This window comes from Anopheles funestus, chromosome 2RL (genome assembly GCF_943734845.2).
Source record: "Anopheles funestus chromosome 2RL, idAnoFuneDA-416_04, whole genome shotgun sequence".
NCBI classification, from domain to species: domain Eukaryota; kingdom Metazoa; phylum Arthropoda; class Insecta; order Diptera; family Culicidae; genus Anopheles; species Anopheles funestus.
The window spans coordinates 2495167-2523135 of NC_064598.1; the positions used below are offsets into that span (position 1 = coordinate 2495167).

The 27969-nt window shown below is 42.9% G+C and overlaps 3 protein-coding genes and 1 long non-coding RNA gene across 4 annotated transcripts in view; 3 read left to right on the plus strand and 1 right to left on the minus strand.

The window, feature by feature from the left end:
- The window catches only part of LOC125762570 (nuclear pore complex protein Nup88), a 50207-nt gene extending 30466 nt beyond the window's left edge, over positions 1–19741 (plus strand). Inside the window, exons 3-8 of the mRNA XM_049424813.1 lie at positions 14565–14690; positions 15036–15402; positions 15694–16521; positions 16610–16950; positions 19214–19462; positions 19527–19741. Coding sequence (XP_049280770.1) covers positions 14565–14690; positions 15036–15402; positions 15694–16521; positions 16610–16950; positions 19214–19462; positions 19527–19593 — 1978 coding nt within the window. The 3' untranslated portion in view covers positions 19594–19741. The remainder of the gene's footprint in view (positions 1–14564; positions 14691–15035; positions 15403–15693; positions 16522–16609; positions 16951–19213; positions 19463–19526) is intronic.
- Positions 17531–19093, plus strand: LOC125762584 (opsin-1-like). Its single transcript, XM_049424858.1, has 2 exons — positions 17531–17732; positions 17834–19093. Exon 2 carries the CDS (start codon positions 17842–17844, stop codon positions 18952–18954), a length of 1113 nt encoding a protein of 370 aa, XP_049280815.1. The 5' UTR covers positions 17531–17732; positions 17834–17841; the 3' UTR covers positions 18955–19093.
- A 731-nt stretch (positions 19742–20472) lies between the features above and the next one.
- Positions 20473–24550, plus strand: LOC125762591 (sarcoplasmic calcium-binding protein). The gene is made up of 5 exons (XM_049424866.1): positions 20473–20844; positions 22089–22268; positions 23474–23641; positions 23705–23845; positions 23990–24550. Exons 1-5 carry the CDS (start codon positions 20725–20727, stop codon positions 24218–24220), a joined length of 840 nt encoding a protein of 279 aa, XP_049280823.1. The 5' UTR covers positions 20473–20724; the 3' UTR covers positions 24221–24550.
- A 776-nt stretch (positions 24551–25326) lies between these two features.
- Positions 25327–26696, minus strand: LOC125762604 (uncharacterized). Its single transcript, XR_007418237.1, has 3 exons — positions 26619–26696; positions 25683–26536; positions 25327–25616 (listed from the first exon to the last, which is right to left on the minus strand). It is a non-coding gene; the product is annotated as an uncharacterized LOC125762604 (long non-coding RNA).
- Between the last annotated feature and the right edge of the window lie 1273 nt (positions 26697–27969).

The following is a 27969-nucleotide window of genomic DNA, read 5'->3' on the forward strand; positions in this document are numbered from 1 at the left end:
TTATTTCTTTGCCGTTCGTCCCATCCGTGGTCTCGGTCGTACATATTTGATTCTTATTTTTATCGTCGACCCAACGTTCCTTCCCAGTTTCCAGAAATTTGTCTCATTTTCCGAACGAAACACAAGATCCATTTGATTTTGTCACCCCCCCACAGTACTGACGGAATGTAGTTCCATGGGTTCCAAACTCCGCAAGGGAAGAGACGGAAAATATAAAATGCAAATTATTAGCCAAACTTTTTACCTTCAATAAATTCCTCCTCCAGCAAGAAGACAATCTCACTACCGTAACTGCACTACAGCAAACAGTAGCAGCATGGTTCATGCACACAGTGTCTTACACAGTAGTGTTGTAACTCCACCTGTCGCTAGTGGACTTCCACCAGCAAACAAGGATATGTTCCTTGCCAGCGTCGTCGTTGTGGCACTTTTTTCATTTCGTTTGTAGCAATGAATCTTTTGAAGCAGTAGCACACAAGCGGGAATGGTTGAAGGGAACCGAGAAAAGGAAGGTTTATAAAAAATGACAAAATTTGAAAATCTTCTGCTCGGTTATCTTCGACTGAAGCTAACTACAATTCGAGCTTCTATTCGACTGCCTCTGTAGTCGATTTTCGGATGCATCCTCTGCTCAATGGAAGAAAGTCTTTTCAGAAATGCTGCTCTTCAAGAAATGACCGCCAGACCGACTTGCTTTTCGCCTCCTCCTTCAGAGCTTCAAATCATCTCGATGAAATACGTTAACAAGGAGGTGCCGGCTTTCCATCCACCCGCCAGCTGAAGTGTACTGTAGCGTAAAGGATTGCACCCTTTTTGCCAGCGCTCGCAAGATGTATTTCCACAGAACGGCAAAAAACGACACAATTCAAAAAGTAACTGGATAAAAGTTTGATAACAAGTTTTCATTCTTTATAGCCCCCGGTCCCTGTTACAAAACATGCGGTATTTAACGCAAAAGCTGTTCCGGTGCAAGTTTAGTTAATTGTGCTTAGCAGCCAATTTCGGCTAGTAAAAACCTTTTGTTCACAAACTTTTCCTACCGGTTCGCCAAACAGGTTCGTCTTACGGCGTCGATCAACTTAACTTGTGCAATCGTACCGACCATAGCATTTTATTTAGTTACCATAGAACTGTTTACTATTTTCAAAGCTTCGCTTTAAAATGTCCATTTGCCGCGAAAGCTTACACCTGATGTTTACTGATGAAATTCGAGCATTAATCCTTCCCCGGCGCACCTTCAGCCTTCAGGGTGAAAAATGTCAATTTATCGAAATAATAATACCCCTCATTTGCACACGCACTTATAATCATTATTGTTTGCAAGCCAGCAACACGTAAATATCCTTCAATGGCAATGATGGCAGTTTCCTCCACTACTACGCTCGTGTTTCTGGTACCCTTTCGTAAGCCATTAGTGCTAAAAGCAAGCACTCGAAATTGTCTCACGTACCGCAACCAGAACGCAATCTTCAACTAATCTCCCAATAGGAACGGTGTACGACCCGGTACGATGAGGAAATGCTTACGCATCCAACGACTTTTGGTGACGTTTACTCGCAGCCATTCTCGCTTGGGAGGTGTTAAGATCGCATTAACTTCCTTCCCTGAACTGCACCGATCGCACCCATCCTTTCCTTACCCCGTTAAAAGTGTCTTCGCTCGGGCCTTCGCAGACCGATTTCTTCCTTTATGGGTAATGGACGGTTCCGGGGTGGTTTTTTTTCCTCGGTATATAGGCAACAAAAAAGGAGAACGGCTCCTTAAAACTCGTCAACAAATAAATATTAGACACCACCAGAAACAACCGGCAGCGGGACCTATTTCTGCACGGGGAAGCCTTTGCTCTCAACCCCTTTTTTCGCGTGTTTCAATTTCCTTCACGCCGAATGGAGCCCCCGAGGGCGTCATTGAGCAGCTACCGCCACCGGTGTCTGTTCGGTGGTGAGCGTGCGCTAACAAACGCCATTAACGCAACGATAATGGGGAATATTTTCGGAAAATTTGTAACACCTTCGAATAATTAGATTAATTCTCAACACATATTTGTCATTAGAAGAAATCATCACCACACCCCGTTCGCCCGTTGTTTCGTTAGTTCCCTTGGTCGCCGCCCGTGCGTTAAGGGGGAGGTTTCCCTTCACTGTTGAATCTGGTTACGGTTGCCGTTAGAAGAGGTGCGAGTTAAAAGAAATGTTGAATTTTTCTGTTCATAATTTGTCTCCTACCCCACAAACGGTACCACCATCAGTTACAGCATTAGCATGGCAACTGTAACAACAACAGCACGGCGCTCAGTGATTAATAAATCAAAACCAGCATAACAAGCCATCCTCTCGCCACATCACACACACCAGAAAAGGTGTTACGGTGGAAAGCACAGCAGGAACAGAAATGCTTTTAATTTGTAGGAAATTTTTCAATTGCCAATGCCTCACCCTGCATAACATCTGACTCCACATTTGCAAATTTGGGTTGTGTCTGCAGAAAGAAAGCTTCATTGGAGCGAAAAATTAAAACAAAATCATTCTTTTCCCTACCTTCTATCTATCTATTCGTCGTGGCTAAACAGAGTCGACCATCCATCGGAGAAGAAATCTTGATAGACGATTTCTGGCTGATAACATTTTTCTTATCATTGTTTCAACCTGTGCGAAGCTTCTGGTTACCAACAAGTCTTAGTTAATTCAATTTTACCCAAAAGACTAGAGAGCGAAAAAAAAACATTATGACCGACAGCAGTAGATTGTTGTTAAAACGACCTCAAATCGAAATTCGATGTCAAAAAAAAACAATCTCAAAATAAGAAGTGACCAAGTGGAAAGTGTCCCCATCGTTGATCCAGAATTTTGTTCGGGAAAGTTTTGCCACAGGAATCCACGTCCCACGGGCGATTGTTTTTGAGCGAGGTGAAATTGTGAATACATTAAATCACAACTCAATTAAAATTGAATACAAATTTCCCACCACCAGTGTGCTGTGAAATGGAAAATGGATAGAAATGAAGTGATTTCCTTTCACCGCAACATTCGCCAACCTAGGTTTTGTTTTGTCCTTTGTTCTCTTTATAATGGCGTAATAAACAGAAATTGATAGGTCGTGTAGAATGTTTTTTTTTAAAGCATAAACACTGCAAGGTAAGGCTGAGGGAAATTTTTCCTTTCCTTCACTATGTTTGGTAGGACATACTGCCACAGCCTCGGGTTTTGATGGTGGTTTCCTGCATAAATTAAAAATTAATTTAAAAATCAATCATCACAACAGCAACGGTCCTACTGCCAATGGTCTATTCCTTGCCAAGGACAAGGACGAAAAAATGATAAAAAATGAAATGAAAACTTGAGAAATGAAAATGCATAAAACAAAATCAAATCTGGTGAAGTAATTATAGTCGTCTACTGCATAACGAAACGACTCTGCCCCATCGTTATTGAAACAAAGTAATGGTAATGTACTGCTGATAGATCTGGTGATAACAGTGATTATTCGATTTCGAATTACCAAGCACCCAGTCTGGATGGGAAAGTCAGTGAATCGTTGATGTGCCTACCGGCCGACTTCATTTACGTTAGGCAACTGAGACCACAGAAGCTACACAGAACAGGTATTGGGTGTCAAATCCAGATGCTCCAAAGCGTCATTAATATTCATAGTCTGCTATCACAACCTTAAACACGCCACACAGTAGAGTAGGGTGGAACCATCTTGAAGGTATCCTTGGAGTCGACCAAAAGCTTCAACGCGATTGATTCTGGATCCAATTGTGCATCAATTAAAAATGTACGCATGTTCGTTGTTAGCATCTCGTACTTCAGTTTGCTAATGGCTGTGTTCGTATGCTGGTAATTTGCTATTCGATCATTATCAAACGAATTGAATATGAGTGTGCTATCCCGACATGAGCATAACAGACACTGAATAATGTATGAATCTACATAGTATGGCAGGGATGTTTTACAAATAGAAACAATCATTGCATAATTGCATTTGACAGTATTTGCGGCCAACAATCTTCTTTCAGAAAGCAATAATATGTTGATTAGTTTTAATTGGTGTATTGATACACTTTTTTGTAATGGTAATATTTACTATTCAATGATCAACAAGCTCTTGTATTCGTTTGTATCATATTTTCACCATCGCTGGCGTTTAATATGTTTCGAATGAAAACCCTTATTTTCCCCTCCATGAAAAGTCAAACATTGCCTTGTGTAATGCGTATGATGTTAACATTTTTCAATCGCATAGGGGCGGTTTGCAACCCCAACCCCAAATTTGCAACCCAAAACCAAAAGTTCTCTCCTCCATTCCATCCGCTTGTGCTGATGAAAATAGCTAACATAACAGAAGACGAATTTTTCAAACAATTGAGATTGTCTTAATGTTGCGTTCATTGCATATCTTCCCATTACATCCACGGTGGGACGTTTACACCATGTGCCTCCAATGTTTTTCTTTCCGCTTTTTTTTGTTCTTGTTCTTCCACATATCGTTGCAAAGAGCAACAGTATACACACAAAATGTTTGCTGCTCCTGTTTCACGTTAACATCGCATGGCAAAAATACTCACCACCATCGGCTGAATTTCCCTCACGAGCTCTCCCTACTTGGCTATGCTATTCTTTTAATCACTCTTTTTTGACTACATTTTTTCTTGTTTGTTGGGTGGGGTGTTCGGTTGCTGCTCAAGCACAGCACAGATTCTTCGCGATGATTTCATTGTCTTTCCTCCATGCGATCCTCTATCGTTACACGAGATCACTCATTCCACAAGTCATTTAATCTTCTGCTACCCGTCATGCTGAAACGGCAAACCAGTCAGTCCGCATCACTTAACTCGTCATTTTTATCCAAGCATCTTCTTTCACTGATGAAAGCATACGATCACATCATAGAGGTTACTCAAGCATCAAAGGATTATTTCCATGGCAGGACGAGACGGTATACTTTACTGAAAACTAAGAATTTTCTGCAAACTCCCCCACCATCATCAGGGTGGAATTTTTGTAAAGCATTTGTGACACTGTGGAACAATGATTTTTGATATATTCATGTGTCTTTGGAAGGAGCATTGAAATGTTTTATCTTGAAATAAGCAATAATTTTACACAAGCTAATAAAAATAATCAGTTCACAATATCAACCCATGCAGAAAAGCTTTGCAATCGTTAATTGCAGGAACAGTGTTGTAATTATCAGTGAGTGGATTATTCTATTCTCTGCCGGCAGATAGTGAAGAAAACAAACTTTCTTGCGTTCTCCTTTCGCAGATCGAATTTGTAGGAGAGTTCATACCAGCTTGCTCAGGGAAAGAGTTGTTCACTTAAAGAAAGAAACTTGCTGGCAGTCGACCGGTCGAGGTCAGACGCCAGATACTCGGGAAAACAGAAGCACACAGACAAACAATCCTAAGGATCAGTGAATTTTCCGCTTCAATCGAAGGAACTCCGATAAACGACCTACCTTCCTTTTATCTACACAACAATTCGCAATGGATCGGGTGGTCTGGAAACTGTCGCATCAATTGTACTGGTTACACTATCAGAAATTATTTGGGATAAAAAGTACCCACACCCAAAACCGAACGGGATAATGCCACCGTTCTTGTTAGTAAGTACGCGTTCCCGTTCGCGTTAACTACCACCGATAGGCTCAATCCCAATGGTAGAGCGAAGAATTATGCTAATATTCATGCGGATGGCAAAAGTAATAGCACCCTGCTTCAGCCGCCATGGTCTGTTTTCTCCCTTGAAACAGGTTACCATGGCTCACACGATTGATGGTCTGGTGGTCTGGTTTCGGCCGATGGAATGCTTCTTTTTCTGGTGGTTTTTCTAAAGTTCCCCGGAGTTCGACAGAGCGTTTGCTGCCTTCACTTGATACATCCCATTCTCTTATGAAATGTAAAGGATCTTGACGCGATAAAAAGTCAACCCCTTCCGGTGAATTTCCTATCCATTGAATGGTCGCGTTCATGGTCGGGAAAGAAAAATGAGGCAATGTTTGATAAAACTCTTCCTGCTGGCGTTGACTTACAAAACCAGCAGGGAGAAACGATCAAACTGGGAGTAGTTATAATTTTTATCTTGCTAAGAGTACCATCCATTGCCTTGCATAAAAGAATGTCACATGCTTTTGGTAAAGTGGGAAGCGGGATATTTACCCATTGCTTGTTTATTTTCATATATTCCCACTATCCTTAAAATACATATCTTCAGCAGACTTACATCTTCTTGCGTTGCTTTTCGATGCTATGCTTTCTTCCATCAATATAAAATAACAAGTTCAGGTGTCGTTTTGCAATTCTTCTGTGTTGCATCTCCAAAAGCCAAAGGTGGTTCAAAGCTCCATCCGTCCGTTTGCTTATAATTGAAGACATTAGATTATTTGATCTGTAAAAGTAATTAGTTTGCCCCGAAATAATCCAATCATAACAGTAAAAATTAAAATTTACATATTTTAATAAAAATCTCGGATTCGCGCTGACGTCGCGAGAGTCTCATCGCCATTGTACATTCGTTCATGTTCGTGTTCAAGAACGAGGAATATCCGTCGCTCCCTCTACTTACTGAACGAGTTGCCAATGGTTTTCACACTCATTAGGGCATTAGTGCGCACCTTACCTCACACACACAAGCCCATCGACGTGATCTCGTTCGCTTAAGGGCTTATTTTTACTCACAATCACGCTTCAATTGCGTCAGTGTATCCTGCAAAAGGTGTCAAGAAACATAAGCACGCACCCATGGTCGTAGCCTTGCGGAATTCCCCGATGGAAAGATGCGCCCATTTCCAATGATACGTCCCTTCAGCTCGCTGAACATTCGACAGCGACTCTTAAAAAGTGTTGTAAAGGACGCATGCAAATCTTGATACGAAATGAATTTTAATACTTTTTATAAACTTTAGAAATTAACACTTTCTCGCTCCCACCGCTCAGGGGCTTTCGGATAAAGCTGAGCTGAGTTGTTGAGGCCTCTCCGGGGGGATTTACTTACACTGTCGTCTCTGCTGCATCTTCCAAAGATTAGCTCCGAGGAATCGTGTTTGGACAATCAATACCACAAGACTTGGTTAGTACCTTGTCTTTAAATCTTTCCTGCCTTGTTCCACCTTGTCGCAGGAGTTTGTGGATGGTACGAGAAAAATGTAACAGTGGCTTCTTCAAGGTCTTTAGAAACCTTGGTTTGTGCTGATTGTGCAGTTTTTGAATAATTTTGCCGTTTTAGCAAAGTGTGCGCACGTAACGCTCTTTCACTCTATCTCTAGTGTGTGAATGATAAAAGGGTTGAGACTAATTCAGCGTCTTACCTTAAGTGTGTCATTCAAATGCGGCCGACTTACATCGATGACTTTTGATGAGTAGAGTTTAAAAATGGAGTAATGGAGGAGAATTCTGTTCATTTCTAATCTGCTTCACATTGAATGGTGGTAGCGTAATAATCAAAAATGCACGACCAATTAACTGGAACTCGCAGAATTCTGCTTCGTTTCGTCCCCTGCCAGGAAAAACGGGGGGTACGAAAGGATGTTTAAACATGAATTTCTAAAACTGCAACAGTGGATTCCAGCGCACCGGTAATAATCATCGCCGACAAACGCGGATTATCAGCCATCGAAAGGCTTCGAGAGAGAATCGAGCGCGTGTTGTGGCATTATGGAAAAGGCGGAAAGTACATTACGTCCTTTCGAGCAACAATACAACCCTGTCCCACCCAACCCCGGGGTGTCCTACATTTCTGTTTACTCTTCGGTTGTGGTGATGGTGGGATAATTTTAAATTTTTATTGTCACCGATTTGGTTTCATTACTTTGGTTGCTTGGCTTATCTTCACCGGCGCAGCAGTCAGCGCGCCATCGTTCGCTAACAGTCGTTGTTAGCCATTATCGACCACAACAACAAACGCGGGTTGGCGCGCGGAAGGTGACTTTTAATGGCGAACACTATCGACGAACCTGACACGCTTGTTCCGAGCTCCGAGTGGTGTGTTTCTGATGCCGAAAGTGTTACGTCGAAATTAAAATCGCTCTGATATTTGCCAGAGCCTCGAATACTTAGGTACTTCCTTCCCTTCCATGGCGTTTTACAGGACCGGGTCGAAACGGAACGGAATGAATGACGAACAAGATAATAATCGTTCGACAGTGTTTTTGGCTGAAAAATGGTCACGATTATTGCACTGTAATAACGTTAACCAATGGCGGCGCTAATACTTGAAAAACAGGACGAGAAGCTAACGGTAGTGGCTTTCCCGCCCGCGAGAGGTATTGGTGTTCGAAAAAGGAGTTTGATTAATTTTTTACGATTATTGTTATTGTCGCTACCTGGCAAAGCAGATCATCGGTCAGACCGTTTCTTAATGATTCGCATTTTCGCTAATGATTGTAGTACCGAAAATCGCGAAAGACGCCGTTGCTCTTGACTCTGGGTCCTGGGTTGGTTGATTTATTGTTTGAGAATAAGGTACCAACCATCTTTTTGGGGTGAGTTTTCCGATACGGCAAGTTTTAGTTGTAACACATAAAATAGTATTGTGGAGATAGTTACGTTTTGTAAATATTTTAACGACACCAAAACCACATCTACCAGATGCTCACTAGCGCGTGTATAGGATTATTTTTATTGTATAGTATATTTTCCTTTCGATGCCCCTTCGCTTTACAAGGACGCATGGGAAGCAGTGGTGCAGCATTCAGTTTTCCTTATTACGAAGAAAAGAAGCGTATCCACATAAATTAAATCCAACCGCAAAAAGCGCCGAAAGAACAGAAGGACAAGCGTGTCCGGGGGGGTTTGTTTATTTGTCTCAACTCTCGCTAAGTAAAGTTCAAAATCTCAAACTCCCTTTTTTGAGGCACCAGGAAAAGGACATGAGGCAAAAACTTGTGTTCGACTGGGCTCTGCGGTAGCGGCCACCGTTACCTAACGCCTATAATACTTTCATAGTTCACATCTTACCTAAACCGGGCAATATCCAGCTCTTTTTATTCGGATGATAAAGAAAAGTCCGTCCTCGTCCATTGATGTAGGTGTTGGCATACACGCGCAGGGTCGCATTAACCAACAACCGGCAATCCAAGATAGTTATTTGTGCAAACGAAAACCTAAGTACGCCGTAACCAGATCAAGCGGTGGAAGAAAAGCCACTGGAAAAAGTCGGATAAACCCTTTCCAGCTTGTTTTGGGCAGTGGAAACCATCGGGATCTAAAAAAAAATACATCGAGTTAACAAGAAAAATTATACCATTCTTCGCTGTCCCTTTCGGGGTTTATATTCTTTCATTATATCCTTTTTTTGCCATTGCGTTGCCATTTCTGTCGGTGTGTCACACACGCACGCAAGGAAACAGAAGCATAATTTCCTCATCGTATTATGGTGCCGTATGTTTTCTCTGTTTCGCCTGAGTTCAATCTGACCGCTTTCCGCTAAGGTTTGGCTTTTGAGTAGAGTCAACTTTTTAGTCGTTGCAACCTCTCAAACAATAATTCCTATATTTTAATGTGTGTATATTTTAAGCGGATACGATTTCGTACAAATGCTCTTAATCGCATGACCGTCAACGTTGTTTCAGTCATTCCGGTGCCAAAGCCGCTGGTTGGTGACCCTTTTCCCGTCCCGTTTTGCTGCAAAGATGCGCATTTTCCCCCATCCGGTTAAGTGAAGGTTCCAACTGACCCAGCCGAATTAGAACGGCACGGGAGAGAAAAAGAGACCATATTGAAGATAAGTGTGGGTAGTTGGGAAACTCTTTTTTCATTATTTATCTTCCAGCCACCGTAGGCCGCGCATGTTGTTACGTTGTCCCGCGTGTGCCTGGCCACAGGTTTTTATTTATTTTCGAGGGCTTGAGTTCCCATCATGAGATTAAAATATTTATCTGTGTGTCTCTCATTTCACTGCTGTGATCCGCTTTTCAAATATGTCCTGGTTCGTGGTTTTCTTATTATGTATTCGTAAAAAAATGTCCACAAATAGAACCAAAACCAAAATAAAAAAACTGAGAACCTAAGTACAAGAACCCAATGCACACATACACCAACAACAAAAAAACCGAACTGAAAAATTACTTCTTTGTTGGGGATGGAAAAATCACCAACCAAACCGTGTGGATAATGGAAAGAAGGTAAAGGAATTATCGCAGTTGGGTTACCGAGTATGTCCCCGAGTTCTTAAGGTTCGAAAGGGTCGACGTCCATATTACCCTACCGTATTCATCGACAAGCCGCGACAGAACCGATGTTTACTGTTTCGTAGTCGAACAGTCGGCACATGATTGTGCTAAAAAGATCGGCCAGTCACCTTATCCCCAGCTGTCCGGAAAATACATACGTATGTCCCCGTCACTACATGCTTAGCAATTGTCGCGTTTGCGAACTCATTAGGAGCCTTAGGAGTTTATATAGAATTGTTGTTTATTCTATTGTTTTATTTATAGAATTGTTTTATTTTTTTATGATTTTTTATTCTTTTTTTATTTAAAGCATTATTTGAGTGAAAAGAAACTTATTCCAACCAATTCGCATCAAAATAAATCAATTTTTAAAATTTTGCTAAATTTCCCAAAAAAAACCAAGGCTAACCCCTTAGGAATTTTTGGGGTTTTCAGATTTTGTTTATTTTTTTCTTATTTTTTATGCTTTCTTCTATTTAAAGCATTATTTGAGTGAAAAGAAACGTATTGCAACCAATTCGCATCAAATTAAGTCAATTTTTAAAATTTTTTAATTTTTTTCTTATATATTATGCTTTCTTCTATTTAAAGCATTATTTGAGTGAAAAGAAACTTATTCCAACCAATTCGCATCAAAATAAATCAATTTTTAAAATTTTGCTAAATTTCCCCAAAAAAAAACCAAGGCTAACCCCTTAGGAAATTTTGGGGTTTTCAGAATTTTTTAATTTTTTTCTTATTTTTTATGCTTTCTTCTATTTAAAGCATTATTTGAGTGAAAAGAAACTTATTCCAACCAATTCGCATCAAAATAAATCAATTTTTAAAATTTTGCTAAATTTCCCCAAAAAAACCAAGGCTAACCCCTTAGGAAATTTTGGGGTTTTCAGAATTTTTTAATTTTTTTCTTATATATTATGCTTTCTTCTATTTAAAGCATTGTTTGAGTGAAAAGAAACTTATTCCAACCAATTCGCATCAAAATAAATCAATTTTTAAAATTTTGCAAAATTTCCCCAAAAAAACCAAGGCTAACCCCTTAGGAAATTTTGGGGTTTTCAGAATTTTTTAATTTTTTTCTTATTTTTTATGCTTTCTTCTATTTAAAGCATTATTTGAGTGAATAGAAACTTATTCCAACCAATTCGCATCAAAGTAAATCAATTTTTAAAATTTTGCTAAATTTCCCCAAAAAAAGCTAAGGCTTATAGCCAATATTTTTCATATGGAGTTTCCCAAAAACTTCTTTATCACGTTCGCAAACGCGACAATTGCTAAGCGGTTAGTGACGGGGTGAGACAATAATATGAGTAACGCAGGCACATTTTCGCTCATTTCAAATATAGACAAATGACTACAAAAAGTTTAATTCCCATACAGCAGGAAAAGAATGGAGAGATGAAAAACATAAATACGCTCAGCACCAATGTGTACTGTTAGCTATCTCGCCTACACTCGTAGCCTTATACGTGCTCCATAAAGGGTTTTTAGCGAAAAAAACGAGAACATTTATTGTTTTATATATGCGAGGGTGAGTCTCTTTGACCATGGCGAAAAATCAATTCTGTGCCAAAATCGCGTTAAGGCATTAAAATTAAACATTTAAATAAAACCATCCCCAAGCACCAATAGGTAAAAGTTCATCCGATGTATGTTTCTTATGGACTCGACCCATTTGGAAGCATGATTGGAGAGCATTGAACAAAGTATATTCGATCTTGAAGTAAAGGATATATTTTTTCAAAATAATCGACCGTCTTTCAAAATCACGGGTCAAGTGTCCAGACAATTGGGGACGTGCACATACGCTGTCTATGTGGCCTTTATCGTGCTGCAAAGAATCCATCATGATTTGGTCGCTAATGGAGATGCACGAACGAGGAAAAAAACATATCAAGGGTCTGTAAGAGGCTTTGTATTAATTTAAACATGTTACACTAATACGGTTTTCCCTACTTGTACAATACTGTACTACTTTTTTCTGGAATTCCCATTTTTCCATAGGAATCATCATAAAACACAAGCGATTTATGTAGAAAGTGGAGACCGGAACACCGGTCACAATGGAAAGAAGGGTTATGCAGCAACCAGATTGCTTTATTGTCATCCCAATTCTGGGGAGCACTCGAATCTGCAATCTCTTCCTGTTTTCCACACTCTCTTTCCCGTTCTTTTCGCTTTTATATGCTATTTTCTACCATTAGGTGATGACTTTTCAGCCGATTCCGACCAGACGAAGAACAGCAGCAAACTGTGCGATGATACTTGTACTTCTCAAGTTTGGGGAATTAGGGATACAAATGAATATTAACGTGTCCAAAACGGGTCTCGCTTGTAGTGGTGGCAATGATGGCTTCTACCAGCTACTCATACCCTGATTAGCCGTGGTCCGCGCATGTAAGGTTGTAGATCAACTCGACAAAACGGAACGCCACGTGTGCAGGACGAACGCGGGGTCATCAGGTTCTGGCCGTTATCGTTTTTCTCGCCAGCCTTGTGGGAAATGGTAGTACTTTTTAATTTTACTAAATTATAATATACCTTCGGCACCCGGAGTTGCTGCTTCTCCCGCTAACCACAGATATGAAAGAGTTTGAATCGTTCTTTTTTTTCGCTCTTCTTTGATGGTAGTCGGAATGGAAGGAGAATCGTGACTTCCACTATTCATATGTGAATTACAATGCTGACGATGTAGAATAACGAAAATGTTTTTTTTTTTTTTCATTTTGATCCTGCAATAAAAAGATTTAGGGAACAAAAAAGACCTGACCGGTTGAGTCTCATTCTGGATTTTTTACTCCTCTAAAGCAATATATCCTATTTAGACGAGATGCAAATGAGGATTTAAAAATAACTAATCGCAACGTGGCCATTGTAGTGAGAATCGCAGATCACTTTGACCCCGTTACTTACGTACCTAATTAGCTAATATACTTTTTGAGCTGTATTGTTGATTTTGTTTTTGATGATAATTTATCAACTATGTGATTTTCTTGTTAGAAAGGCTCGATAGAAGTAAAGCAACAAAGCCACGCGGTGGTTTGCCATCAAACAAAATTGCAGAAACTCCCAACCAACTCGTTGTCCACCACCAACACACAAGTGTCAAACAAACGGGCGCAAATGTACAAATGATGTTTACTTCGTGTTTGATGGCGCACCGCGCCATGCAACCGAACCAGCACCGGGTACTGGTTAATGCTCGAAACAATCCCTTTTCACAGCGCGCCCGGCAAAGCTTTCCCACTCGCCTGACGGCATTGCAGTTTCCAACCACTTAGCCCCATCCCATCGGATGGGCCGCGTAACACGTGGCGTGGAACCCGAACCGAGAAGCGAGCTTTAACTAACACGATCCTCTCGCTCGGAATGAATTTTGTTGCTGAATGTCCCCCACACGCGCACGTAACGCCACCGAAGCTTTTTTGGTCTCCCGGAAAAAGGATTAAACAGTGCCGCACAATGTTTATAGATTTTTATTTACATTTAAATTTATAAATTAATTTGAAGAAAATGCAAAATACATGTCGGGAGGCCGGAGTGTATACGAGAGAAAACTTTTCGATTTATTTGCGTTTTCCAACCCGTGTAACCGGGATCCATGCGCCTAACCTCCCGCGTGTGCCCGCGTACGCAAATTTCACACGCGAGAGTCGCATGAAAGTATTATGCCATCTTTTTCCAAACTGGCCCAACTCGAGCCGCGGGTCGCGTTTGTCGCCGGCAACATTGGCGGGTTCATGTGTATTTGTGTGTGTCGAAGCACCGTTTCGCCGGTACTTGGGTTCATAATTTTCTCTTTGATATCAAATGGAAGTGCGCCGTTGCACCACTTACCACCCATTTTGTGCGGTGTAGACCCATGGGATGTTGCGGGATGTTGGGTCGGCCTGAGATTTACCCACCTCGCACACACACACATTGCTCACCGTCAGGTCGGTGGCCAAAAACGCATCGTACGAAATGGCAAAAGAACGGTTCTCCCGGCGTCGCGGTTTGTGAGGATTAATATAAGTCGGGTATATTTATGTGTTTACACGCGGTTCGGTTCGTTTGTCACGGGCCGAAAGTTTACAATAAGTGAGACTGCTTTTACCTTTCGAATGTATTATGATTCAATGACTGTGTTCCACCAGCCAGCCAGCCAGCCAATTGGTGTGTGTTTAAATAAAGCCATTTTTCAACCAATCTTCTCGTTCGCTACGATTAATCGAAATAAGCAGTACTTATGGCGAAACTTTTAATTAGCATGTTGCAAGGATACGCCAGGGGATTACAGTACAGATTTATTGGGAAAAGGTTTGGCGTTTTAATTCATCGCCAATGCAAGTCAAAATATTATACAATATGTTTTTTTATTCATCTGTTCACTTTCTCTCTTTCTCCGTCCACAGTGCCTACAATCTGGATGAACATCTATTTACCGAAAATGCAATGCTCGAGCTGCTGCAGATCCGCTGGCATCCGGCATCGCCGACCGATTCACACTTGCTAGCTCTCCTGTCGGACAATTCGATAAGGTAATACAGCCCTTTCCCAGAAAGAACAGTCTCGACACTTAGATCGTACCCAAGTTGGACCGTAAATGCGTTCTACAAAACCTCAAAAACCGAATACCGAACCATTTATGTCATCACACTTGGTCTAAAACGCCCAACAGCAGCGAACACTCTTGTCCGAATGTCGGTGCATTTCTCCGGTACCACCGAATCATCGTTGATCCGACACGATGACAACGGCATGATTACGCCAAACAGGAGAAACCGACTGCGTCTAGGCCCCGGTCCCCAATCCCGGGAATTTCGGAGTGCTGAAACCGAGTGCAAGAACAAAAAAATAATTGCCTATATCTGTATGTTTTGCAGAGTGTACGATGTGGACTCGCTGCGTCATGTATGGCGCATTGGACCGACACCAACACCGCAAGCCGTCATCGGTACCGGTAGCGGTAAGGCAGGCAGCAAACACGCCTCCACTGCCGGCATCATCGGGTCGCCGGGGAACAACGTGTCCTCGGCCGGAATCACTTCGAAGCTCGCCTATCTTAACAGTCTGGGCGATACGGCTGTTGATTTTGACATCGCACCGCCACGTGTGGTTTCTTCCGCCACCGGTGGAAGTGGCCCTATCGGCGATACAACGTTCTCACCGACGACGATCCTGTCAACGACGTCGTCAACGGTCACCACAGCGAAACCGGCCATTACTCCGAAGGAAGGCACCCTCATGAATGTAGGTACCGCTACCTGGCCGATGGTCTTGCTCTGTTTGTTTGCTCATTCTCGTGTAGCACGTGACATGATGCACCACAGAAATCATTCTCATTTCGGGCGCACCATTTACGGATGCATTGTCCGCTCACCCGTCATTCGAGTCAATGTGTGTGCGTTCCCAAACCATTTGTGTCACATCTTGGTGTTTGCACAACCTCTTGTGCCAATATCGCATGGGTACTTCTTCCTTTCGGTTCTCTGAATATTCAACCCGTTTTTTCTATGTTTTGTTCACTCATCCCCAACGCAGGATTCTTTGATCGCGCAGAAGAATAAAAAGGCATCCACCGGTGCAGCGGGTACGAAAGTTGAATGGCCGATAGTGATTCTGCGGGGCGACGGTAATGTGTATGTACTTTGCGCCGGCATCGACACCAATCGGCCCAAACTGCAGGGACCAATTTCGATTCAGCCGCAGGTCGACGATAACTACGGACTCGATTCCTGTTCCCTCATCGTCATTCCGACGCTACCACCGACGGTCATCATTGCCGAAAGCACGGGCAAAACACATCATGCACTCTTCCTCGAGGAGTCCTGTCCGCTCGAACGTTCCCTCACATCCGAGCTAGCGGACAGCAATCTTACCATGCACCCGTGCGAATGGTACCTGCACGTATTGGAAACGGTCGAACTCGAGCTAGGTTTGCCGAGCGTCGAGGAGACGAAGGAGGCCAAGTCCTACTCGTGTCCGTTGCATCTCAAGCGCGACCCGCTGAATGAATCCCGCTACTTTGTCTACCACAACGCTGGTTTGCACGGTGTCACGCTGGATTTCACTCGACCACTGCATGAATTCGTCCAGCAAGAGGGAGATGACGATTTGGTGGAGAAGTATCCGCTGTTCAACTCACACAGCCGCGCCGAATATGTGGTTTGCACGAAGGCGCTTAAAAATGCCAACACGAACGCTGTGCTCGGTTTTACACTGCTCCAGTCACCTTCCGGGTTGGTTCTGTTTCTCGCCTCCGGTCAGGTTGTTTCGCTGGATCTGATTACCGATCACAGTTTGATACGAAAGTGGCCGCTTACGGGATCGAACAAAAAGACCAACAATGGCGAATCACCCATAAAAAATGTAAGATTATCGAAATGGCATTTATCAAATAGTCTTCATTCCGTGTGGTATGTTACCTTTTCTTGCTTGTGTGTCTCTTTTTTTCCAGATGTTGAAAGATTCATTCCAGAAGCGCATACAATCGATTCTTAAATCGGGCCTAACGCAACCCATCCTGAAGCTGGACCAAACCACTGAACCAACACCGCAAGAAGCATTCGAACTGCTGACGCAGGCTACACGAATGCTCCGTGAGAACTATTTCGTACGGCACGAAAAGGCTCGCCAAGAGATAGAAAAACGCGAACACGTCCTCAAGCTACTCAAACAGCAGCAGCTGAATGATATTGTGGAATTGCAGGCGGAAAAGCAAAAAATTCGCGCCACGGCCGAACGTCTGGCGGAAACCTATGAAGATCTATGTGACAAGCAAAGCTCCCTGTACAAGCGGTAAGTCGAACTTTATAATCGTTTTAAAACATTTGCAAAAATATGGACACGTGGTGTATGGGTCAGGCGCTGACGATGAGACGGCCTAAAACTTCTCACCATTTCATCACAAACGAACGGCACATGCAAGAATGGATAAACGAGCTATTATAACTCAATTATCGCATGATGTGTTATTTATCCTTTGGACGTTTGACTGATCCATTTCGGGGATTCGGGAATCTGTAGAGATTTCATTCGAAAGTATCGGGTTTTAAGAAAATATTGTTTTTTAGTTATTAATTTTGTCAACACTGCTGTTTCGGGAATGCAAAGCCAAATGCATATTAAGAATGCACATGCACTAGACAAATGGACGTGAAGACAGTGCGAAGCCATAAAGTTAAATAGAGCAACTGCACATGCACTGCTTAGACGATTTTCTTCTGTTGGAACGCTTGTAACGTTCCTTTCAGATATTTTGAGTAACCCCTTAGCCCCCACAAGTAAAGGGAGAGATGTTTAGGCAACGCCGGGGAAGCATTTTAACTCAATTATGTACATTGCACTGCAAGAAAGCGCCCTATAAAAGGTGCACCCTGTGGTCTGTTCAAATTGAGTCGTTCTTGGTTCTTTGCAGCCGTTGCAACGTTAGCCTAAACCATAAGTCTGAAGTAGTTCGAGTAAAATCGATTTTCTTCAGCTTATTGGAACAAAAGTGAAAAGTGAAAAGTGTGTGTTTCGCAACAATTACCTTAACCGGCGTTAATAATATCAAGTGCAAAGGATCTCTTCCGATCGTGGTAAGGAAGCAGCTGCGCTGGTCTCGAATGGAATTTGAAACGAGATGGATTTTCCTGACCTTTTTTCGTTTTGTGTTTTGCTTGTCTTCTCCAACCAAAAGACGTAACAATGGCAGCCTTTGTTGAACCGCATTTCGATGCCTGGACCCAGGGATCCGGCAACATGACCGTGGTGGACAAGGTTCCGCCAGAGATGCTCCATATGGTGCATCCCCACTGGAACCAGTTCCCGCCGATGAACCCGCTGTGGCACTCAATCCTGGGCTTTGCCATCTTCATGCTCGGAATGATCTCGATGACCGGTAACGGTTGTGTGATGTACATCTTCACGAATACCAAGTCACTCCGAACCCCCTCCAACTTGCTGGTGGTCAATTTGGCCTTCTCCGATTTCTTCATGATGTTTACTATGGGACCGCCGATGGTGATCAACTGCTGGCACGAGACGTGGATGTTCGGTCCGTTCGCCTGCGAGCTCTACGCCATGCTTGGATCGCTGTTCGGCTGTGCCTCGATCTGGACTATGACTATGATTGCGTTTGACCGATACAACGTCATCGTGAAGGGTCTCTCGGGCAAACCGATGACCAACAATGGAGCCCTGCTGCGCATCCTGGGCGTGTGGGCGTTCGCACTGTTCTGGACTCTGGCCCCGCTCTTCGGATGGAACCGATACGTGCCGGAGGGTAACATGACCGCTTGCGGAACCGACTACCTGACCCAGACGTGGCTGAGCCGCTCGTACATCATCATCTACGCCATCTTCGTGTACTGGTTGCCTCTGCTGACCATCATCTACTCGTACACCTTCATCCTGAAGGCTGTGTCCGCCCACGAGAAGAACATGCGCGAACAGGCCAAGAAGATGAACGTCGCCTCGCTGCGTACGCAGGAAGCCCAGAACACCAGCACCGAGATGAAGCTGGCCAAGGTCGCCCTGGTCACCATCTCGCTGTGGTTCATGGCGTGGACTCCGTACCTGGTCATCAACTTCGCCGGAATCTTCAAGGCAGCTCCAATCAGCCCGCTGGCCACCATCTGGGGCTCGCTGTTCGCCAAGGCCAACGCCGTCTACAACCCGATTGTGTACGGCATCAGCCATCCGAAGTACCGCGCTGCTCTGTACCAGAAGTTCCCGTCGCTATCGTGCCAGGATGCACCAGCTGACGATGGACAGTCGGTAGCATCGGGAGCGACGCAAGCCACGGAAGAGAAAGCCTAAGGATCTGTTGTAGTCTGACAGGAGGACCGTTGACCTGACCGTTGACTCGACTGCTTGACAAACTGTTTAGTATTTTAATTTGAGGAAGCAATAAACTTTTTTACGCCCTCCTGTAATTCTACAGGCGGCGGAAAAGTGATTTTCAATAGCATTTTACTATGTCCTCCGAATGAAAGTAGAAATAGTTTTGCATGCCATCTCTGCACCTCTTACATCCCCATCATTAATGCGTCGGTTCTGTTTTTCCAACACATTGTAGGGCTCAGGAAGTGGTGCGACTTGCTACATTACGACTGCCAAAGGGCTCCTTCTCCGAGAAGCAATTTACCGAGCGGATCGAAAAGATGCATCAGTCGGTAAAGTTGTTGCAGAAAAATGTTGATCAGGCCAAACAGAAGATTACCACGCAGCAGATAGAGCTGGAAACGAACAAGAAAACTGCCAAGGAGAAGACGTTCACTTTGCCGGTCAAGCAGGAAGACATTATAAAACAGATCATTGGAGAAATGTGAGTATTAAGTCACTGTCCGTTGGGGGTCGCATCTATTGTTAGTTTCCTTGTGCGCTTACAGGTACACGCAAATCGACTCAAACGTGAAGGATGTGAAGAAGATGAGCAGCATTCTCAACCTAACCTGAAGGACTCGTACATCGTTTTTATTATATTCACCTTTACAGCTTCACTTGTTTTTAACACTGAATTATACTTTCTCTTTCCTGTTTTTTTTCTGTTTTGAAGTAAGGGTTCGAAGACAATTTGAATAATAAAAAATCCACACCTGCAAATAACGCGGTTGCGGTGTGAGAAATTCAAATTTCAGCGAGAACTGAAATATTTCACTAACCCCAATTCCGCTCTGGTCGAAACTTTAGTAGCGCCATCTATACGGCAGGTGGCATCTCATGATAAGCAGCTTTTACACGTCCGAAATGAGCTCCGGTAGCAAAAAGGAGCAAAAAAAAACATTCTCAGGATACGTTATCAGATTTGTCTGTACTGTTCGTAGACTTTCGAATAGACAATTTTATAGATTAGTTACATTTTCATTTAGTTTTTTTTCGTATATATTAACAGCATGCATAGACATTCTTCGAACCCTTTTTTATGTAGTATAAATATTTACTATGGTAGTGGTAGATTGTTGTTTTTCGTTTTACACATATTCGCCCTTCCAGAACCGAAACATAACCATCGGTTGGAAGAAGTGCGTGCGTGCGAGCACAAACCCAACGTTGCGGTGGCACACACACCACTGCCAAGAAGCCGGGTTCAAAGTTTCGTTGTGTTAGTAGGGTGGCCAAAAAACAGGCACAACTCCGTTCGCCGATGGACCAAAAATACCAAAACATCCATGCACCAGAGCGGGATGCCTGCCACGCACTGAGACGTTAGGGGTTCGCTTCAACTTCAACGCAGCAGCGCACAAACCTTTTTTGAAACCATTGGAGCGACAGAGATGGAGGCAACTCGAATGCACGGTGTGGACGAGATACGGAAAAAATTCAAATTCGTCGTCATTTCCAGTTGCTGTCTGGTAGCGATCAGCGTGCAGAGGAAGTGCGTCGTGGATTCAGCAAAATACTCTTTGGTGTGTGTTTGCAAAAGACGAAAAACAGCGTGTTTTAAACATTTCATCCAAAGGCACTCGTTTCCAGACTAATCGCACGGTTAAAGTGATAGCAAAAAGTGGTTCAGTGAAAGGTCGAGCCAAGCGGATTTCACATTTCGCGTTGAAGTGAAGTTAGGAGAAGAAGAAGCACAACATCAAAATGTCTTTCGCACTGTTGCGAAGCCATGGCCGCCCAGCGCTGGCAGTGATCGAGCGGCAAGTTCGAACCCTCTCTTCCGCTCGGACAATTACCGATTTTTCGGCTATGACTACGGTAAAGGTAAGCCCTTCCATCTTTAAAATACAATACCCACATAATTAGCAACTCTTTTATGGAACTGTTAACAACAGCTATAGACGAGCCTCCAGTGAAGAACAGAAAAATGCGTCCTCTATAGTTTCCACAACGTGAAAAAATGAGAAAGTTTCAAACTTAGAACGCATATGATAATTGTAACCCATTTCCAGAAAGTGGAAACTTATGGGAAAATGTACCACCAACAAAGCAAAATCCAAAACACAATACACATCCACGAACCATGCGCACTAAGAACTTCTTCAGCTAAAGTCCGCTCTTCGGCGCATTTGCAACGCACCATTGCATCGCTGTTTGAATGTTGACGCCGGAACACTAGAGGACACCACCAGGGACAAATGTTTAGAAAACAAAACGACACCACTCGAATCGAACACCAGAAGCTTCATTCGCGTTTTTTTCTTTATGCTCTGTTATGTCATGGCCGATTTGGGCTAGTGCATGTGTGTTATGTTGCACCACTGCTAACAAGCACTTTATTTATTATCCGCGGTCTCCCAAAAAAAATGGAAACCCCAGACGAACCCGTACCCTGCAACATAACATGGAGCGTCCCGTCGCGCCCTTTCCCATGTCATATATGATTATGTTGAGGGGTAGCGCATGTCTCTCTTTCTCCAGTTTCTCTTTCGTTGGAAATTATTCGGTAATAAGTAGAAAGCCCTGTGATGGCATATCACGTCACATGACACGAAGGGCCGGTCCATCGTGTAGGTTTGACCGAACGCATAGGTTCCCCTTTTAATCATGCATCGAAATCTTTGCCCAGTTTCTTTCGAGTGTGATAAGCACTGCAAGACATAAGCCGTCAGTTGGTCAATTTCTTATCCAGTCGGAGCTGCTCTTAATGCTCTAATTTTGACCCCTGTGTCCTACTTATGAGCCTCTGTTCCAGGCGACACGTAGCGCATAGAGCGTTTATGTTGACAGGCTGATAATGATTTATTTGTATAAGAGCATCATGCTGCATGCAGGCATGTTCTCGCTCACGTTGTCACTGTTCTGAACCAGCATTAGGTAGCTGGGTCAATTAGGACTGGTTCACGTGGTAAACCATTGTGACTGTTCACACATGGAACATGGAACATAATTTCAATTACCTGATCTCCACCAGTTCCTTCTCTTATGAACCTTCTTCGACAGCTCTCCTGACGCGTTTGAGTTCCTAATAGCTAATGTTGCTTCCTAATGTTTACTAACCTTTGCAGACGACCGAAAAAAAGAACTACCTGCAACATAGCCAGCCCAGCAAGAGCTTCGTCTCTACATCCGTCCGCAAGTACTCGAAGAAAACGGCCGCTCCAGAACGTGCGTACAACAGCGATTCGGATTCGGACTCGGATGACGAGCGTGATACCACTCCACGGCAGCGCCAACGTAAGGAGCGTGTAAGTATAGCAAACAAACACCTAGACTACCAATCGTTCGGATCGTGATCCGTCATGACACGGCTGATCTCAAGGTTTTCTTCATCTTGATGGGAGCTAATCGTGCCCCGGCAGAGGTCGATCAGCCTCAGATTGTGTTATTTCTGAACGCAGAACAGTTACACCGAAGATTCGAATGTACCTGTTTGGAACACAGCCGAAAGCCTACGGGGAGGCTGCAAGGTCATCGGTTGAGGTACACAACAAAGACCTAAATATGATGCTTGTTACCTAATTTTTCTTGTTCCCTCCGTCACAGACAAAGCCAAACGCATGACGATGGAGAGAGAATAGAATTTAAATTAAAGACGAACAAAACGGGTTTAAAATATTAGTAACGATCGCCAGACTTCATTATATATTCAGCTTAAGATTGCGTCTTCCGGCGAATATCGTCGTCTGATTTCTTGTTGATGGAGGGGTTAATCTGTGGGCGGGACAATTCCAATCACAGCACACCCCAAGTCTATAGCCGTGTTTGGAGCTCCTCAAAAGACAATGATAGCCAGATTTTCAGCTGTTTTGTAGCGCTTATGGGGATGCACTATCAAGTTTAACTAGAAATAAGCGACAGCGAGTCACCAACACCAACACAAACGCTTTACCGAGTTGATCGTTCCGCGGATAAGCATTCGTTTTTTTATGATCATTCCATCCACGAATTCAAGAGTGGCTCACTTAACCGGGTGTTTGTGTGTACAGATGTTGCCAATATGAAAACAAAAGTAGCGATAGACATAATGGCTTTTTATTCTGTTCCTCTTTACACTTTACACACTAATACACATGTTGTACCAACAGCTTAACACGATCACTTGCAAAACCAGAACATAAAACGCTTTGCCGATCGTTGACCGTCTAGCAGGAGGTGCGTTGCAAACTTTCCTGTCGACAGACACGTAGCAATTGGATTGTTCTATATCTGCAAATTAAAAAAACTCACCAAAGTAGGATCGGACGACAATGAATCGTTAGATATAATGACTTCTGCATGATCAAGGCTATACGGAGATACATTAAATACGAATTACTAACATTTCCAATGCTCAATTTGTGCAGGTCTTTCACGCACCGGAAAGGAACATGGTATACTAACACACATACGTGACTTCTTTTGTACTTTATTCTTCTCACCACCCAAATACGCACTGTGCTTTACTTTTTAGGGCAATTCCGAGTTTTGGCGGCGTAAGATGCGCACCCTGCACGGTGTGTTGGATGTCAACAAGGATGGGGTCATTTCGTACGATGATTTTATGCTACTGACCGAAAAATTCGCCTCGCTCGGCCATCTTGATGTGAAGGCGAAGAACGAATTTCGTGACATCATGAGAGTAAGTGAGGCTCGTCCCGATGTATAGCAATCTTTTACCCTGTTCCCCCCCTTTGGTTTGCAGACTACCTGGGAATCACAGTGGGGTGAAATAACGCCCTATAATCTAGTCACCGTGGAGCAGTATCTCACCGAGATGCATCATGTCGTCAATGATAAGGATCTCAAGAAGAAGGTGCACCGCTTTCTGCCCTACCTGTACAAGGTAAGCCTCGACCAACGGACGTACGAAGCTCACAAAGCTGGAAGGATTTTAGGATTAACCAGCATATGACACACGCTGTTACTTCTCCTCGAGTTCCTCGTTGTTCTTGTTCGTCTTGTGTACCTGTTATTTGTTCCTTTGTAGGCCGTTGACAAGGATCGATCGGGATCCATCTCGCTGAATGAATTCAAATTGTTCTTCCGCTGCCTGGGTCTGACGGAGGAGAATGCAGCTGTTTCGTTTGCGGTGATCGACAAAAATGGCGACGGTCAGATTACGCTGGACGAATTCGTCAAGCTTGGCAAAGACTTCTTCGTCAGCGAGAAGGAAGCACACGTTTCACGCATGTTCTGGGGACCGCTGGTTGATCACTAGAGAACGTTCATCCATGCGAACATTCTAAATTGCCACACACACACACACACACACACAAATATTGCGCAATCGAACTTACTAAATAACCGTAGGATGTGACAAGTGTTTAGGGTGTAAGTATATGGTAGCATTTAAGCTGATGATTTGTTCTTTCCTCTGTGCGTGCAACTCGTTCGTGTACTATCCACTACCATCGCTCATTTCATACTACATACCGGTCTTATCCGGCCGAGCTTCTAACCGAAAAAATGTTGTCAACACAATTCAACAGAATGTAAGCATCATTTGTGATAGAGCAATAAAGCGTATTTTGAATACAAAAACAAAGAACAGCAAGATGGCATTCGGTATAATAGGTCTTTATAATGTAGTAATAACGACCATCAGCAATACTATAAAAGAATTTCGCAATAGGCTTGTGAGACGATTGTTAGTGAAGCTATGGTTTCATTCAGTATAGTTGTTTCTGTTCTAACAGTTGGTTATTTCGGGTCATTTCCCATACTTTTTGGAGCAGTTCTACAGTACGTCCATCACGAGGAGTTGCTGAACACTAAATGTAATCTGAGGGAAAAAGTTATATGTACGTATGAATATGCCTGTAACTAACTTCTTGGGGCAGCCCGGTGGTAGAGATGGTAGAGACGTCGATCTCGACACGACAAGACCGGCTATCAAATCCCATACAGACGGAACCTCCGTAGGCAGGACTGACTATCCTGATATGGGAAAATAAAGTCAACGAAAGTCCGCAATAATGGCAGACCAAGATCGCTTGAGGTTGGGATGGGATTTGAACCCGCTCCTGCCGTGTGGACCGGCCCCGTTTATCACATGCACCACCAGGTCGCCCAAGAACTTATACCCTAAATCCAATTAATGTTCTTCTTTTATCTTTTAGTTTCACCCTGCGCCACGAATGAAACGTTCGTGTGTTGCGGTAATGGATGCGAAGGAACGTGCAGCAACATAAAGCCAAAGTGTCCTATGAGAATGGGCTGCCCGTGGCGATGCTACTGCAATAAAGGCTTAGTGCGTCACCAGCACGTCTGCATTATGCCATCGGAATGTCCTACAGCAATGAATTAATTGTACAGTGATATACATTCTGAATTGTGTCCATTTTCGAATGGTTTATTAGGTTTATTTGAACAGCTGCAAAAGAAACATTGCGAATAGTATTGTGATTTAAAAAGTAGAACCTCCGCTTAGGAGAGCTTCTTGGTGTGGTAGATTTTCAAGCATGATCTGTTGGCGGAGGCCGGGGAGTTTTAACACCCGGGTTCTGTGTAGGTGGCATCATGGCTTGGCTTGTTGGCGGAGCCATCGTTGTGCTTCGTTGAGTGTTAACAACCCATTCTTTTGTAACGGGGCTTCGACCTGCTTCAGCCAACATCTACCAATTTTTAGAAACACCATCATTGTATGTTTGTTAATTAGCTGCACCTCAAAATAAGCTTACCATGGTTAGAAATATTGTCACCATCATGGTGGTGAGTACCACCATCAGATTCTTCATCTTCTTGCACTTAGGTGATAGTCCTACCGTGTAGAACTTTTCTTTGCTACACAACCAGCATTGAAGCACTTGGATTATATAGTCTAAGCTGTTTCACCGTGAAAACATTTGTGCAAATGTTTAGAGATTTGCGAACGTCTTGCAATGTCAATGTCACATATACATACAAACTCGTGGAATAGTGGATGCCATCATTTCATAAAGCATAGCAACAGATTTCCAGTCAATGAACGAAGTAAAAGTCACAAAAATACGAAGGTTGTAACTCAAAGATTCGTCTGATCGACGACGATCGGCGAAAGATTCGCAATGTTTGTTGGTAAGCTTTATTTGAACGACCGCAAAGGTGTTTCCTTTAGCATGGTAGGTGGATTTGTAAGTATTTGTCGCGAAATCTTCTGTTTGTGAGGTAAATCAACAAATATGTTTGAAGAAGAATCCATTTGTTTACTATTGTTCGGTAGAAAGACACTACAACAAGACCGTTAAGTGCTTAAAGAAAAGGACTTGAGAGTTGAAGTTATGTGTGGTATTAGTAATCGGTTAAGTAGGGTTTGGAGGATCCGGTTTTCCATTTACCCTCGTGGGGTTTTCTTCGTAGTTGTTCTAAATGTATTGGGTGTTGGTGGAGGTTTCGTTGCAGCTTGTGTGGCTTTGGTACCAGCAAGACTACGCGTAACAGTGCTTCCAGTCGGAGTACTGAAAGTCGGAGTTGAATTAGTTAGAGCAATCCATTCTTTTGTCACGGCGTTTCCGGCTTTTCTTGCTTTGCCGGTTGGATGACCTTCAGTCGACAACTGTAAATTTAAAAAGGGAGGATACAAATCCAATATTTTCATCCATGGTTTGTAAACATGCTGCATTTTAAATTAACTTTACCATCGTTAGAAATATTGTCACCAGCATCGTAATAACTACAAAACAATTTTTCATTTTCACACGCTGAATCAATATTCTCACAGAGCCAAACTGTGTGTGTCTACTTGTATTATATAGTCCAAACTGTATCACCTTGAAAACAGTTGTGCAAATACAGTCTTCCACATTCGGGAGTTTATTGCATTAGGGGTTTTCTGGCATTATGCATCGGATCAGTCTTTCGGGCAAACACAGATATTGATGCCGCCATGAAGTAGAACTCCTTCAACACTTACGATAAAAGTACAGACAACTTTACTACGACATTCCGTTTCAACAAAAAACTTTCCAACATCATAAAATATTATTTATTACTAACTTTCATTCATTTCCTAATGTAAAAACTCCACGTCATCGAGCGTTTTTCTGCACTCCGTGTAGTGCACACAGTGTCCGTTGTCATTACGCACATGGCCACGAGCGCACACACAACGGTTGAGCCGCACAAACGGACAGATTTGGCCATAGGTGCCACAGGATTTGCCGCAAGGTCTTCCGTACAGTACGTACGTTTCGTTCCCAGGACAGCCAATGCTCGGTGCAAATAAATCTCTCCCGACCATATAAAACCACGGATACCAGCGTGCTAGAACGTTCCATCGATTCTGCTGATGCTTCATCATCCACCTGGATGAGTGTTGTAAGTTGGTGTAAAGCAGTGACGTCCACGAAGACTCTATCAGTAGTATAACAATGGCCACACTAACCACAATGTGTCCTCTTGTACGTTCCATTGCAAACTACCGATCCAATTGCCGTCGTTATGGGTAAGCCAAGGTTTTGGAAATGGTGTATTTCTGTAGATTTAATGTACTTTTAATGAATGAAAATGGTTAAAATATGCATGCACTAATATGCAAATCACTACTAATCATCATAGCGAGAGAAGACTTTGATTAGTGTTGTGTTAAATTGTTAACTTGTTGAATTAAGTCACGAAACACGAGAGACATTGGGAACCTGGCTATTTGCATATGGCATAAAAAATAAGAAAAAAATAAAAAACATCTGAAAACCCGAAAATTTCCTAAGGGGTTAGCCTTGGTTTTTTTTTGGGGAAATTTAGCAAAATTTTAAAAATTGATTTATTTTGATGCGAATTGGTTGCAATACGTTTCTTTTCACTCAAATAATGCTTTAAATAGAAGAAAGCATAAAAAATAAGAAAAAAATAAAAAAACATCTGAAAACCCGAAAATTTCCTAAGGGGTTAGCCTTGGTTTTTTTTGGGGAAATTTAGCAAAATTTTAAAAATTGATTTATTTTGATGCGAATTGGTTGCAATACGTTTCTTTTCACTCAAATAATGCTT